Source organism: Schistocerca piceifrons, chromosome 2 (assembly GCF_021461385.2).
Source record: "Schistocerca piceifrons isolate TAMUIC-IGC-003096 chromosome 2, iqSchPice1.1, whole genome shotgun sequence".
NCBI lineage: Eukaryota > Metazoa > Arthropoda > Insecta > Orthoptera > Acrididae > Schistocerca > Schistocerca piceifrons.
In genome coordinates this window covers 388,738,662-388,755,064 of record NC_060139.1, presented here as the reverse complement: position 1 = coordinate 388,755,064, position 16,403 = coordinate 388,738,662, and the positions used below count along the sequence as shown (strand labels likewise).

The 16,403-nt window shown below is 38.7% G+C and overlaps 1 protein-coding gene across 1 annotated transcript in view; it reads right to left on the bottom strand.

The window, feature by feature from the left end:
- The window catches only part of LOC124776325, a 413,854-nt gene that overhangs the window by 3,104 nt on the left and 394,347 nt on the right, over nucleotides 1-16,403 (bottom strand). Inside the window, exon 25 of the mRNA XM_047251263.1 lies at nucleotides 12,611-12,764. Within this exon, the coding sequence (XP_047107219.1) occupies nucleotides 12,611-12,764 (154 nt within the window). The remainder of the gene's footprint in view (nucleotides 1-12,610; nucleotides 12,765-16,403) is intronic.

The following is a 16,403-nucleotide window of genomic DNA, read 5'->3' as shown; positions in this document are numbered from 1 at the left end:
CCTTGAACTTCACCCTTTTGTTGATAACTACTAGTTTATGGCCTGAGTCTATTTACTTACATAGCTACGGTTTTCTGTCCAGGATTTGATTTTTAAATCTTTCTGTGACTATGTAATCCAGTTAATATTTGCCAGTGCATCCTGATCTTTTCCAAGAATACCTTCTCCAGTGATTTTGGAAGGTGTCCACCACAAACACTTGAAACCTATAGCACAACACTAATGGTGTCTCTCCCCTCTCAACACTTTCCGCCACTACATATTCTCCAATAACTTCCCTTTCCATCACCTCACGCAGAATAACATTGCAATCACCCATGGCTACCAAATTTGCATCTCACTTCAAATATTTTACCAATTCTTCTATTTTCTTGTGTATTTCATCATCATGTGATTGTGATGTGTGCATGTAAACCTGTACGACAGGTGTTAGTGTTTGCTTAGTTTCAATCCTTAATAATAATAATAATAATAATAATTCAGTCATTGTACTGGCCATAGTAACTTACCACATTATCTATATTTCTGTTCATAATTACACCATTCACCGTTCACTGATACTCTTGTTATTAACCTATAATCATCTGACCAGAAAATTCTGTTCTTTCCACTTCACTTCATAATTTTTTTCCAATTATAACTTCAGTCTTCTCATTTCCCTTTTCAGGCTATCCAGTTTCCCAGCAACATTCAGACTTCTAACATATCACACAATGATTGGTAGAATGTTGGCTTTATTCATCCTCCTGCTGACAACCCCGTCAAGGGAAGTCCCTACCCAGAGATCTAAATTGGGAACTGATTTACTTCCAAAATTCTACTGAACGAAGTGGCCATCATGAAATTAATTTTGGAAGACTACATGAGTTGTTATATGTTTTACATATCTTCAATGCAGTGGTTTCCATTGCATTCTGTATACTTATGCTGTTAACCATTGTTGATTCTTCCACCTTCAATGGCCTTTTCACACCCCAAAGGCAAGAGGGTGCCGTGAATCTCCATCCACTCATCAGTCCCCTTTTTGATAATTCCATTGGCAGTACGAGGGTGACATCTTGTACCAGAAGTTTTCAGTTGCCTTAGCTGACAATTTTTATTCAAAACATATGCAAAAAATATAGGTAGGAACTTCAGAAAATAAGTTACACACACTATCCCTTGCGAAGAGTATTTCACAACAAGATTTGCATGATGTCAGAAGAGTAAACTTTTCTGGGTTTCCTGTAGAGAGCTCTTCTACACTATGGACAAGAAGTGCGTCACAGTGTATCTGGAACTGTTACCCGAAGTTGAAGAACATGAGACAGTATGAATCATGTATGCAGAACACAGATACACAGTGAAATTCTGGTAGTACATGGACCAAATTTAATGTCACGTCCAGTCATTGTGAAATGGTTCCCACAATTTGACAAAGGCTGCCCAGGTGTGGGTGATGCTGATTGGGAAGGAAAGCCTTTGACAGTGACCACAGATGACAATGTCTAGGCAATCATGAAGCTGAAAGGACACCTAGGTGGAAAGCGATTTTCCAGTACTTCGGACGTTCATACAGCAGTTCTCAAAGACCCCCCCCATGACCAAGTATCACTCAGATTGGTAGAACATTCTGACTATTGCTCACCGACACATTGTAACCATGTTAAAAAATAGTGTCATATATCTGTCTGTTTGAAGTGTAATGCAGCATTCAATAAAAGTTACTTGTCTCACCTTAACACTGTGTAACTTACTTTATGCAATATCTTGTAATACAGTAATAAACCATGAAAGCCGTACTTATTAAGGACAAAAGTATCTCCAAATTCATATTGCATTGAGGAACACCCAGCTCTTGAGCATGAGTGCCTTCTTTCGGCAGTCTCCCAACTTTGGCAAGAGCTAAGCAATCTTTCGCATTCTACTTGCTCTACACATTTTGCTATCTGAAGTGACCATTGAAAGGATCATCTATGCCAAATGTAAACAGTGATCTGTGAGAGCAGCATTGACACTTAGTTACTCCTTGGTTTATGCATTATTTTTGTCCGTTCTATGATTGTGCAACTGAAACTGGTATTATGAAATGAAAAGTAATTTGAATTTGCTCTTATGATTTATTCTGTTCATTTTTCCTATATCTTGTCTTACAAGTGCCATAATTATCTTGTTAATACCATTTTTTTTTTTTTTCTTTTTTTTTTTTTGTGACACATCTAGTTGACCACTAACGTAGTAATGGGGATATCACTCCACGGAAAATCCACGAAGGAATAATGACAATATTATAAGGATACTGACTGCTACTCCCTATACATACAGTGGAGACGTTAAGTTGCAGACGGGCTCTACAAAAAGACTACTAAACAGGTAAACTCTCAGCCAGAAAGCCATAAGCTATCTTCTGCCTCAGAGGCCAGAGGTGTGTGTGTGTGTGTGTGTGTGTGTGTGTGTGTGTGTGTGTTTAGTTCAGAACAAGGCCTTCTGGCTGAAAGCTTGCCTGTTTAGTACTTTTGTTGTGCCTGTCTGCAAATCAGTATCTCTGCTAGATGGTGAGTAGCAATTTATATCCTTTTCATAAGATTGTCAATGTATCATTCTGGGAGCTTACATTGCAGATAATGATCAAAATTATGTGTAACGTTTATTGCTGGTATAAAAAATTACATCTTCTTTTATCCAGTTTTTAAGCAAAAAAAAATGTCTAATTTGATGACTTTTAATAAATCCATTATATAGATATTCAAACAATTTGAAGATAAAAAGCAGAATGTATGGCTAAAATTTATTATCAAGGAAACATTTGTAGTGGAAAAACTGATTATTAAGAAAACTGTTAATATTTTGCTGCCTCAAAATCTTCATGGAGTTCTGGATTAGAATAAATCCCCAGTTTCAATTTGTATTATACCTCAAAATTTTACACATCATCATGGGGAGGAAAACCATTATCAGTACTGATGTGGTGAAATAAAGGTCCTTCCTTCGTGTCTAGTGACTTTCATCTAGCCATTGCTGGGGGAGGGGGACTGGTATGGTATGCTATGCTATGTTATGTTATGGTACGTCATGTCTCCTATTCTGGAGAAAACCAACCTACCTGTATATAGGCTATTATTATGATGGGGTTGTAACTACCAAGCATTTTAAGGTAACTGCCAGTGCTCCCCCTGGGACAAATCTGTGTTTCCTTTCTGTCTGCGTCTTGTGTAACCACTTGGTCAAATGTGACATGTTACAAAGTGATTGTGAATCATGTTTTAGAGATGCGATGTGAGAAATGGTCCAGAGTTTACCTAGGTGGGTGTGGAAAACTGCCTAAAAAGACATCCGGGCATGCAGGCACACTGGGCCCCATTGTTAAACCACAAGGTATTTTTTTGGTATAGGGACAGCATGCCGCTCTCTGTCCCTGACTAGGTGATGTGAAAGAAAGGTATGACATTCATATCATGGACAAAAAATAAGAAAGATGAGAAATTAGTAGGAATATTAAATAAATTTATGCACATATATTTTTATGACATTTATATAATGATCCTTACTAATAAACTATTATTTATATTCAAATAATCTAGAAGGCAACTCACTCCTGCTCCATTGTGATATTACTTCTTCACTTCGGCCTATAATTCAGTAACTTGATTTCAAATAATGCCTTACAAAAATTTTGGTATTTTTCACAACCTGACCTGCGGAATGAAGTATTACTTAAATTTATACATGTTTTTCTCTGCATGTAACCACTGTACAAAAAATCTCCAGTATAATAAAAAATCCTGATTAGAAACCAGTGGTAGTGTAAGCACTTTGGAAGTGCTGCATCATACAACCTCCTAATATTATTGGTAACATTAAATTTGGGGTGCACTGTGGGAAATTTCTTATTTTAAAATAACATAAAACAAAGTATTGTAGATACCAGTTTCATTCTGTTTTCCTTACACAGAGGTGCATTTAAAGTTTAATTTATTAGGTTTTGAAAATGATATCTTGAAGGTGGCCTCTGTCCTCTTCAATGCATTTGAGGAATCGAAATCTGAAGTTTCAGTCCACTTTGTCCAGCATGTCTGTCTATGTTGGCAATAGCAGCACAGATACTGTTCTGCACCTCACCAGGGTCTGTGGACGATTGGTACACACCAAATATTTTAAAAATCTCAATAAGAAAATGTTGCATGGGGCTAAATCTGACAAGAGTGCTGGCCACTGAAGATAGTCCTCAAAAAGATGAGACAGTTTGGGAAGTGTTTGCCCAAGTGTGCCACTGATGTTCATGCTCTGTGAGCCAGGTGGCACTGTCTTGTTGGAAGCACACATCCCTCACATCCATTTCTTCAAGTTTGAGAAGAAAAAACTCCTTAATCGACTGGAAATAACACTCAGAAGTGGCCATAACTATCTTATTGTTGTCTCTGATAAACCAAGGGCCAGTTTGTTGGTCAATTTGGGGCAGGGAACCAAACAGCAAGGTCAGCCGTCTCATCGGAGTAGGGAAGGATGGGGAAGGAAGTTGGTGTGCCCTTTAAAAGGAACCATCTCAGCATTCGCCTGAAGCGATTTAGGGAAATCACAGGAAACCTAAATCAGGACGCCCGGATGTGTGTTTCAACCGTCGACCTTCCAATGCACACCAGTCATTCTGTAAATAGGTGCTACTCATGAAGTTCCTAGGGGTTTGTGCCACTCACATGTTTTGTTTATTTACACATCCAGACATATCAAAATATCCATTGTCACTGAAGATAATGAAGATGTCATGAGGCAGGTTTTCGATCAAGTCCTCACGTGCATTTTCTTTTTCTCTGTTTGTTCTCTTTTTTTCAGTTCTTTTATTAAAAAGAATAGCTATGGCCTTGCATCCCCAAGAAATAAGTTCTGTGACTGTAAGCGACTTCAAAAGCTTAAGTTTTCACAGTTGTCCCTCTGTGAGAAAGTTGCAATTAAGAAAATGAGGTCATCAACACTTAATATTCTAATATCTGAAGCAGTCATAGACAGCAACAAGAAGCACATTCATAGCTTTGATTCTGAATGGTTTGAATGGAAAAGTTGGTTTCATAACTGTGAAGTAAAAAAAATGCTTTGTTTTGCTTTATGTATTAGCTGCTTGTAGGTGACGTAACATAGACAAAATATGGTTTTAGAAATATAAAGAAAATGAAAGAAAACCCCAAAAAGTATGAGAAGTCACAGAAGCATGTTGATAATGTAGTTTCACAGTCACTTTTTGGATCTATTAGCATTAAGATAAAATGTACTGAAGCCTACAGACTTGGTCAATGAAAATAATATAAAGTTAAAAGGAAGGTCAGCGTTGGCCATAATATTGATGTTTTATTGATAGCAGAATCAATTTTCGATCAGATAGTGATCATCTTCAGTGCTGTACAAATTAAACTCAGACACTGGTATCATGTTATCAATAACCAAAACTGATCGCTCCTCAGTTTTGGTTATTGATAACTTGATACCAGTGTCTGAGTTTAATTTGTACAGCACTGAAGATGATCACTATGTGATCGAAAATCAATTCTGCTATCAATAAAACATCAATATTACGGCCAACACTGACCTTCCTTTTAATTTAACATATAAGGTCATTGTGCACACAGCACTCCATGGAGTCGCCAATCAATAATATAAAGGTTAAAAAGAACCAAGAAATTTTGTCCAAAACAACAGACTAAATTTTCTTTTGTGGGAACTCTGACACTCCTTTACATGGACATGATGAAAATGATGCTTCAGTAAATCCAGAGGTATTTAAGGGATTAGTAACTTCTGCATCTACATTGGATTCAGATTTGAAAAATTATTTAGAATCCTGTGCAGTTTTCACAGGTGTTTCTAATGCGATTCAGTGAGAGATATTTGACTACATGCTACAAAAGAGAGAAGGACATATATTAGAGAAGCTTTCTTTGTAGCCCTCGTGGTTGATGAAACACCAGATGTTTCAGAACACACTTAAATGGTTCTTGTTGTATGGTACATATTGAAGTGGAAAATATTTGAACATTTTTTGAAAGTCTTTATTTCAGAAAACCAAACTACAGACTGCATATCAAGATGTATTTTAAAATAATAGGGTATAATCCTTCAAGGAGAAACTAATAGCGCAGACGTTTGATGGTGCAAATGTCATGAAAGGCAAAAAGCCGGATTTCAAGCAAAGTCAATGCAGTTTGTAGTAATACACATTTCATTCACTGCTATGGACACTAACTTCAGTGTAATAAAGAGATGTGCAGCAAGTATTGCATGAAATGTGAGAATATTTTTCTCTAACATTCTATCTATTCCATAATTCTTCTTAAGACACTGCAATGCATGTCCATTCTCAAGAAGCATATGGATGTCAGGCTTCCACATCAATAATCTCCTGTAAGATGGAACTACAAATTATCAATCATAAGCAGAGTTCTTATAAATTTCCAACCATTAAAAAAGAGTTTACTGAATTTCAGTGAATATAAAAAACAGTTGAAACCATTGCAGAAGCAACAGGGATTTTAAAATACTTGAATAATTTACACTCAAATGCAATCTTGAGTAATTGTTTTGTAGTTAATGACTATATGGCAACATTCCAAAACTGCTACTTTATAATTAAGAAACTCAAAGTTCTGTGAGAATTCTTTAAAGACTTTCATGGTAAAAACTAAGGAAGTGTGTGACTGTATACGTGTTGATACAATGGACAATTCGTCTTCCACCAAACACTCTGTAACTGCTAAATTGTTCAGCAAGAAATGCTTCATTGATTTTAAGAATGAACATCCTACACAAGAGATAGTGCTGTCTGCTGAAGCATATTCCATTACTCACAAAGAAAAGCTTGGAATGGAATAATAAGTGTGATATTCAGTCATATTGAAAATTAACTGAGTTGCTGAAATTTATCTTAGGGAAAAAAAAAAAAATTCTGGACAATGTTTTAATGGAATTATGAACATTAGCGGCAGAATGCTGCTTTTCAACACTGAAAAGAATAAAAACTTCTAAAAAACCCTATGAATTTGGAAACACTAAATATGCTTACAATGCTGTAAACGGAGACAAGTTCCCACAAATGTTATCCAGAGATCAAGGAGAAAATTACTGATTTTTTGTTCGACTTGAAACAAGAAGGATGGATTATCTTTTTAAATGTATAGGTCAAGCTTTAACTGTAAAAAATTAGGTTAAAGAAAGTACAAAATATTTTACTTTGTTCTTTTAGGATGCCTGCCTCTGTGCAAGACCCTCATGTAGCGGGACCTGGGTTTGGTTCCTGGTTCTGCCAGGTTGTTTCTGAATAAATTTCCTTTTTATATGTGGTTTTTTTTCACACAATTTTAAAACAAAGGCTAAAAATTTTATAGAACAGGACCCCGCAAATTTCAGTTATGAGCCAGAACCGCTGAAAACCCTACAATAAAGAAACATTAACATTTACTTTACAAGCCTTTTGACAACCAATATCTACAGTCAGGTGATAGTGAAATTGCTTGCCATATAATGGACATGATGTGTGTAATTTCAATTATGGTTTGTGTAATGTATAAGTGCCTCTAGACAGAAAGAGATCCATGAGGAGGGACATATCACAAACTCTATGGTGTACTGGTGTACACTACAATGTCTGATTCTGAATAACTGTTATATTCTTGCAGTTTTATGTTTCTAAAAATTCCCATGTATACTGCATATATTATTCACAGGACCCAGTTTCTTCCAGCGTAGACACACAAGTTGTAATGGCTTTATCCCGGCTATAATACAGGGTGATTCAAAAAGGATACCACAACTTTAAAAATGTGTATTTAATGAAAGAAACATAATATAACCTTCTGTTATACATAATTACAAAGAGTATTTAAAAAGGTTTTTTTTTTCACTCAAAAACAAGTTCAGAGATGTTCAATATGGCCCCCTCCAGACACTCGAGCAATATCAACCCGATACTCCAACTCGTTCCACACTCTCTGGAGATGTTAGAGAATTGGCTGTTCCCTCAGCTCGAACAAGAAGCACAACAATTCATATTTCAGCAGGATGGAGCGCCACCACATTGGCACTTATCTGTCCGTAACTACCTGAACGTCAACTACCCGAGGCGATGGATCGGCCGCCAGGCAGCCCGTGACAGAGCACTTCATCACTGGCCTCCAAGAAGCCCTGATCTTACCCCCTGTGATTTTTTCTTATGGGGTTATGTTAAGGATATGGTGTTTCGGCCACCTCTCCCAGCCACCACTGATGATTTGAAACAAGAAATAACAGCAGCTATCCAAACTGTTATGCCTGATATGCTACAGAGAGTGTGGAACGAGTTGGAGTATCGGGTTGATATTGCTCGAGTGTCTGGAGGGGGCCATATTGAACATCTCTGAACTTGTTTTTGAGTGAAAAAAAAACCTTTTTAAATACTCTTTGTAATGATGTATAACAGAAGGTTATATTATGTTTCTTTCATTAAATACACATTTTTAAAGTTGTGGTATTCTTTTTGAATCACCCTGTACAATGCAATGATTTGGCCAATAAGGAAAACCAGTCATGGGTTGATAATTACCTTTAAATTTGAGAAGATATCACAGCAATAAATATTTATGAAGCAAGATAATATGATTTTCCTCAGAATCCAAGAGTTTATTAAAATAGCCAAAATGGCAATCAAAATGAGTGCATTGGATAAATATGAATTTTGAACTTATTTCAAGCACAGTATGCTCCCATTAGTTTTTGTTCATTACTCTGACATTCTCCAGCAGATAGATACTGCTGATTGTAAAAGAACACTGTATTATAATTTCCATCAGTCCAAACTACACAAATAGTTCCATCTACTTGTCTCCTACATTCAAAACAGTACAGTGATGTACAATCTGATTAAAATTACTTGTTAGATGACACTTCACACCTTGGAGAATAGTTCCTCCGATCTGAGCTTTCAGTTTTACATGCAAACTGTCCACTGTGGCTATCACCACACCAAGGTCTCACTTTACCTACAGTTTTTGAGTAGAGCATTGTATTCTTATAATTCATTAATAGGCAATGCTGGCAATCTATTTGACTGTCACCAACTGCAAGGGGCAAATTCACTTTCACCTTACAGTCACATCACACAAGCTGTTATCCAAACATCATCTAATGTGCAACTGACAGCGGATGAGGCAATGCCATAGAATCCCATGACAAAGATAAAATGGTAAATCACAAGTAGTTTCAATCAGAGTATAGCCATACAATTCCCTTGACTGAGCTACATGAAATCATCATCATCATCATCATCATCATTTAAGACTGATTATGCCTTTCAGCGTTCAGTCTGGAGCATAGCCCCCCTTATAAAATTCCTCCATGATCCCCTATTCAGTGCTAACATTGGTGCCTCTTCTGATGTTAAACCTATTACTTCAAAATCATTCTTAACCAAATCCAGGTACCTTCTCCTTGGTCTGCCCCGACTCCTCCTACCCTCTAATGCTGAACCCATGAGTCTCTTGGGTAACCTTGCTTCTCCCATGCGTGTAACATGACCCCATCATCTAAGCCTGTTCGCCCTGACTGCTACATCTATAGAGTTCATTCCCAGTTTTTCTTTGATTTCCTCATTGTGGACACCCTCCTGCCATTGTTCCCATCTACTAGTACCTGCAATCATCCTAGCTACTTTCATATCCGTAACCTCAACCTTATTGATAAGGTAACCTGAATCCACCCAGCTTTCGCTCCCATACAACAAAGTTGGTCGAAAGATTGAACGGTGCACAGATAACTTAGTCTTGGTACTGACTTCCTTCTTGCAGAAGAGAGTAGATCGTAGCTGAGCGCTCACTGCATTAGCCTTGCTACACCTCACTTCCAGTTCTTTCACTATGTTGCCATCCTGTGAGAATATGCATCCTAAGTACTTGAAACCATCCACCTGTTCTAACTTTGTTCCTCCTATTTGGCACTCAATCCGTTTATATTTCTTTCCCACTGACATTACTTTCGTTTTGGAGATGCTAATCTTCATACCATAGTCCTTACATTTCTGATCTAGCTCTGAAATATTACTCTGCAAACTTTCAATCGAATCTGCCATCACAACTAAGTCATCCGCATATGCAAGACTGCTTATTTTGTGTTCACATATCTTAATCTCACCCAGCCAGTCTATTGTTTTCAACATATGATCCATAAATAATATGAACAACAGTGGAGACAGGTTGCAGCCTTGTCTTACCCCTGAAACTACTCTGAACCATGAACTCAGTTTACCGTCAACTCTAACTGCTGCCTGACTATCCATGTAAAGACCTTTAATTGCTTGCAAAAGTTTGCCTCCTATTCCATAATCTCGTAGAACAGACAATAACTTCCTCCTAGGAACCCGGTCATATGCCTTTTCTAGATCTATAAAGCATAGATACAATTCCCTGTTCCACTCATAACACTTCTCCATTATTTGTCGTAAGCTAAAGATCTGGTCCTGACAACCTCTAAGAGGCCTAAACCCACACTGATTTTCATCCAATTGCTCCTCAACTAATACTCGCACTTTCCTTTCAACAATACCTGAGAAGATTTTACCCACAACGCTGATTAAAGAGATACCTCTGTAGTTGTTACAATCTTTTCTGTTTCCATGTTTAAAGATTGGTGTGATTACTGCTTTTGTCCAGTCTGATGGAACCTGTCCCGACTCCCAGGCCATTTCAATTATCCTGTGTAGCCATTTAAGACCTGACATTCCACTGTACTTGATGAGTTCTGACTTAATTTCATCCACCCCAGCTGCTTTATTGCACTGCAATCTATTGACCATTTTCTCCACTTCCTCAAACGTGATCCTATTTCCATCATCATTCCTATCCCATTTTACCTCGAAATCTGAAACTTTACTGATCGTATTTTCACCTACATTGAGCAACTCTTCAAAATATTCCCTCCATCTGCCCAAGGCATCCACAGGATTCACCAGCAGTTTTCCTGACCTGTCCAAAATACTTGTCATTTCCTTCTTACCTCCCTTTCGAAGACTGCTAATTACACTCCAGAATGGTTTTCCAGCAGCTTGACCCAATGTCTCCAACCTGTTTCCAAAGTTTTCCCAAGATTTCTTCTTGGATGCTGCAGTTATCTGTTTGGCTTTGTTTCTTTCTTCAACATAACTTTCTCTGTCTACCTGAGTTCTAGTATGTAGCCATTTTTTATACGCCTTCTTTTTCCTTTTACAGGCTGCCTTGACTGTGTCATTCCACCAAGCTGTTTGCTTCCTCCTACTTTTACACACTACTGTTCCAAGACATTCTTTAGCCACTTCTAGTACTGTGTCCCTGTACCTTGTCCATTCCTTTTCCAATGACTGTAATTGGCTACATTCAACTAACTGGTACCTTTCTGAGATCGCTGTTATGTACTTGTGCCTGATTTCCCTATCCTGAAGTTTCTCCACTCTTATCCTCCTACATATGGACCTGACCTCCTGCACTTTCGGCCTCGCAATCCCAATTTCACTGCAGATTAAATAATGATCAGTGTCATCAAAGAATCCCCTGAATAGACGTGTGTCCCTCACAGCCTTCCTGAATTCCTGATCTGTTATTATATAGTCAATGACAGATCTGGTTCCCCTGCTTTCCCAAGTATACCGGTGAATGTTCTTATGTTTAAAAAAGGAGTTTGTGATTACTAAGCCCATACTGGCACAGAAATCCAAGAGTTGCTGCCCATTCCTGTTGGCCTCCATATCCTCTCCAAATTTACCCATAACCTTTTCATACCCTTCTGTTCGATTTCCAATCCTGGCATTAAAATCACCCATGAGCAGAACACTGTCCTTGTCCTTTACTCTAACAACTACATCACTGAGAGCCTCATAAAAACTATCCATCTTATCTTGATCAGTCCCTTCACAATGCGAATATACTGACACAATCCTAATTTTCTTGCTAGACACTGTCAAATCTATCCACATCAGTCGTTCGTTTACATACCTTATTGCAACTACGCTGGGTTCCATTTCTTTCCTGATGTAAAGCCCTACACCCCATTGTGCTATTCCTGCTTTGACTCCTGACAAGTAGACCTTGTATTCTCCCACTTCTTCTTCTTTCTCACCCCTTACCCGAATGTCACTAACAGCTAAAACGTCCAGCCCCATCTTACTTGCAGCCTCTGCCAGCTCTACCTTCTTCCAAGAGTAGCCCCCATTGATATTAATAGCTCCCCATCTCATTACCATTTGTTTGCCAAGTCGTATCTTAGGAGTCCCTGGTTTGTCAGTTAGAGGTGGGACTCCATCACCTCCAAAGGTCCGAGGCATTTTGCTCTGATTGTTGCCAGCATCATATTTAAAGTACCAGGGAAGCAGGTTGCTAGCCTTACTTGCCCCGAGTCCCATTGGGTTTTACCCCTAACGGCTGAGGGACTAACCGGTGGATTTGGTAGTGTTTGCCGTATGAGTACAAAGGTGACCACGACTCAGAATATGTCCGAGATGCCCAGCCTTATTCCAAAGTAACTGGTATCCCGACTGTCGGGACCACTTACTTGGCCACTCATACGTTGCCCGTGGTTCATGAACTAGGACATGACTACAGGAACCCACACCATGAACAGCTACATGAAAGTGGCAGAAAATACTTACACCTTCCGATGTGCAGATGCAGCTTGTGCAAGGAGAAGGGAAAATTGTTTCTCCAAGAGCAAATGTTCGTCCACCCATCTGACAGCCATGGCGTGTCTCTCTCCAGGCATTAAAATCTATGGCTGGTAGTGAATGGCATGGTACTCGGGGATTCCTGCAAGGTTATGAAACAATACTGCTAATTACACACTGTTAAAAATTCACGGTTGACCTGAGCAGTGGTCAAGAAAGAAACATTTCAACTTTACTCTAAATGAATTTAATGTCAATGTATATTTTAAGTAGAAGGTACATTATTGTGTAATGTAACTTCAGTATGATATACTCCTCTTTTGCGTAATTTTCTATTTACTATGTTTATACACAGATTCAGCTTCTGCCTAGTTTCATACACTGAACAGTGACAGAACTGGTACACCTGCCTAATATCATGTAGCCCCCCCACCCCTCCCCTCTCGAGCATGCAGAAGTGCTGCAACACGATGTGGCATGGACTTGCCTAATGTCTGAAGTAGTGCTGGAGGGAATTGACACCATGAATCCTGCAGGGCTGTCCATAAACCTGTAAGTGATGGCGATCTCTTCTGAACAGCACTTTGCAAGGCATCCCAGACATGCTCAATAATGTTAATGTCTGGAGAGACTGGTGGCCAGTGGACGTGTTTAAACTCAGAAGAGTGTTCCTGGAGCCACTCTGCAGCAATTCTGGACCTGTGGGGTGTCGCATTGTCCTTCTGGAATTGCTCAACTCCATCAGAATGCATAATGGACATGAATGGATGCTGGTGATAAGACAGGATGCTTACATACATTTCACCTGTCAAAAGTCGTATCTAGAAGTATCAGGGGTCCCACATCACTCCAACTGCACATGCCCCACACCATTACGATAGGTGCACATTGAAACGGTGTAGCACGGCCCAGCACAGCGTGGTTTTTTGTAACTTCACAGTTTCAAATGGAACCAGCAAATTGGGACGCGAATGGGATGTGACATGCACCAGATCACATGTCGTCGTGGTTGTGGCACAGTTTCTAACACCACAGGTCACATGAGCACTGCAGGAAAGGTGAGGTGGGGAGCGGGAAGGCAGTCCTGCCATATGCACACTTTGGCATGGCACATATGGATAATGGAAGTATTGCCCATCTGAAAAATACTGCCTTACAGTATACTGAATTTTATTGTCACTGAGTAGAGTTTCGTTTTTCTCTGTTTAAGCACTCCATCTCTTTTTGTTAGTACATAACAGTTTACAGTTACATATATCTGCATACTTTTTTGTTTTGTTTATTCTTTTGTCAAGAAAAATGCACAGTTCAATAAATGGGGAGCCATTAGCCACTGAGATTGTATCTTCTGCCTCCATTATGTCTTCAGATCGTAATGAGGGACAGACTATTCATCGTGAGGTAGTGAATAAGTAAGGAATATTATAAAATCATGTGACTTAGAAGCAAGGCAGGAAACTAAAATAAGGTTACGTGTTTGCTGTCTAGATCTATCTCTACAATGTGTTACAAAAGGTCGAAAAGGTGTCATTTCCACAGGTACGACCCCTTTGTACTCCTGGTAAAAAGCATCTGAGATATGAAGTACATAAGTTTCACTATCATTATTTGGATATGGATAAAATAAGAGACATTATACTATGAACATGTTGACATCACAGTCAAGAAGCCCTCATGAATAACGATGTTTTAATCAGCACACCGTGATGAGAAAAAGCAATTCAGTGGTTGCATACACACTATCAGCATTAATAAACTAATTATACAACAGGCTACACAAATGCAGTAGTAGTTGGTATTATTCCGAAAGTATGAATATCCTGTAAGAGGATGGTGATTTGATATATTTAATTTGTTGAAATGTATTGCTGACAATGGCAGATCTAATTTCATGACAATGTTTTTCGAATGACATGAACTCTTCTTCTCACAAAGCACACTTGGCTAGCTTCCACATTACTTTCACGAGCATTATTCTCAGCTGCTGACGATAAACTGACCATTGTGTTGTGCCACATATCAGTTGTTAACTTTTCACAATAACAACTATTTTATTCGCAAAACACACATTGTCTGTTTGGCCAGACATAGATGAGTAACCAGCATTTCGAACGTGCATGTCATTCCGAATGAAGGATATGCTCGTCATTATTTTAATACTGCTCAGATAAAGAAAAGAAATAAAATCCTTTGGTAAGTTTATATTCCAGTTGCTCAGTGTTAAAAATATGATGGGGTATGGGATTCAACCAGAATTCCAACAGAATTGGCGATTTATTACTGTGTGAAGTGTTAACCTTTTCTCATTCGAAGAAGCATCACCATTTATGAGCAACGGTCACATTTCTCTTGCTGACAGGTTTAATTGTACTTCTATTGCCAAAATGCAGTATAATTTGCACAAACTCATTTTTGAAGCAGCCATTGTGTCAGAATTCAATTCCGAAACAGAGTGTCTCACTAAACAAGTAATTGGCGACCAGAGAGCTCAACAGTTTACGAAAAACCTCACTGTGTCAGATTGTGCTAACATAAGAGAAGATTGAGTTCGGCAGCACCCTTAGTGTTATTCGAGACCGGGACCGGGTTTCACATGCTGTTATCCATTCATTCATTACTAGATAAACACAACAATCTACACAACGTAAGAGTCACACTTGACACTTCATAACTCTTGTTTCACTAGCTTTCGATAACTCTTAAAGAATTACAGTCACTGGAATGAAAAAATAAAATAGAAAGTACAACTTCTGATATATCATCATAGATAAGAAAGTTCAGTGTGTTTATGAAGTGGCAAAGTACTTTTCTTGTTGTGTGACATCATTCACCACAATCTCTGTTTGAGCTGTTTAAGAGATATGAGGGATGTTGTAAATATTTCATTCTCGCTGGTGTGAGATCGGGAGTGAATGCACTACATAGGATCCACTTTCTCAAGATCGGAGACAGAGACCTCCTCCCAAGTCTAAACAAAAATTCAATACGTTGGCTAAATTTCATGCATAAATTTCATATGGCGTAATACACACCAAATGCAAAATCATAGTGACCCCTAATTTTCATTGCAAACTTTTTGAATGTTGCATGGTGTCTTACTAAAATGTGTATATCACAATAAGTATGACCATTAGCGAGATGATGGGCACTTCACCGTGAGGCTGACATATAACACTACAAGTAAGGCAAAAATCAAATGTTTTCACTGAATAGTTCCTGTAAAATCGTTTGAGAAAGATTAAAGGGTGTGAAGCTTGTGTACACGTCGCAATATGTGCAGGACCAGCGCGACATGTGCAGAATGTGCACATCACGCTGTTGTGTCATGTCACGTCATATCACACATGCTACCCATGTCTCAATTTGCACTTAGCATTACAGAGCCTCCACTAGCTTGAACAGTCCCCTGCTGACACACAGGTTCCTGGATTCATGAGACTGTCTCCATACCCATACACATCTATCCGTTCATACAATTTGAAACGAGACTCATCTGACCAGGCAACATGTTTCCGGTCATCAACAGTCCAATGTCGGTGTTGAAGGGCCCAGGCAAGGCCTGTGTTGTGCACTCATTAAGGCTATACGCGTGGGACTTGGGCTCCAAAAGCCCATATCAAAGATGTTTCATTGAATGGTTCACATGCTGAGACTTTTTGATGGCCCTGCATTGAAATCTACAGCAATTTGTGGAAAGGTTGCATTCGTGTCATGTTGAATGATTCTCTTCAGTTGTTGTTGGTCCTGTTCTTGCAAGATCTTTTTTCCGCTGCAGCGATGT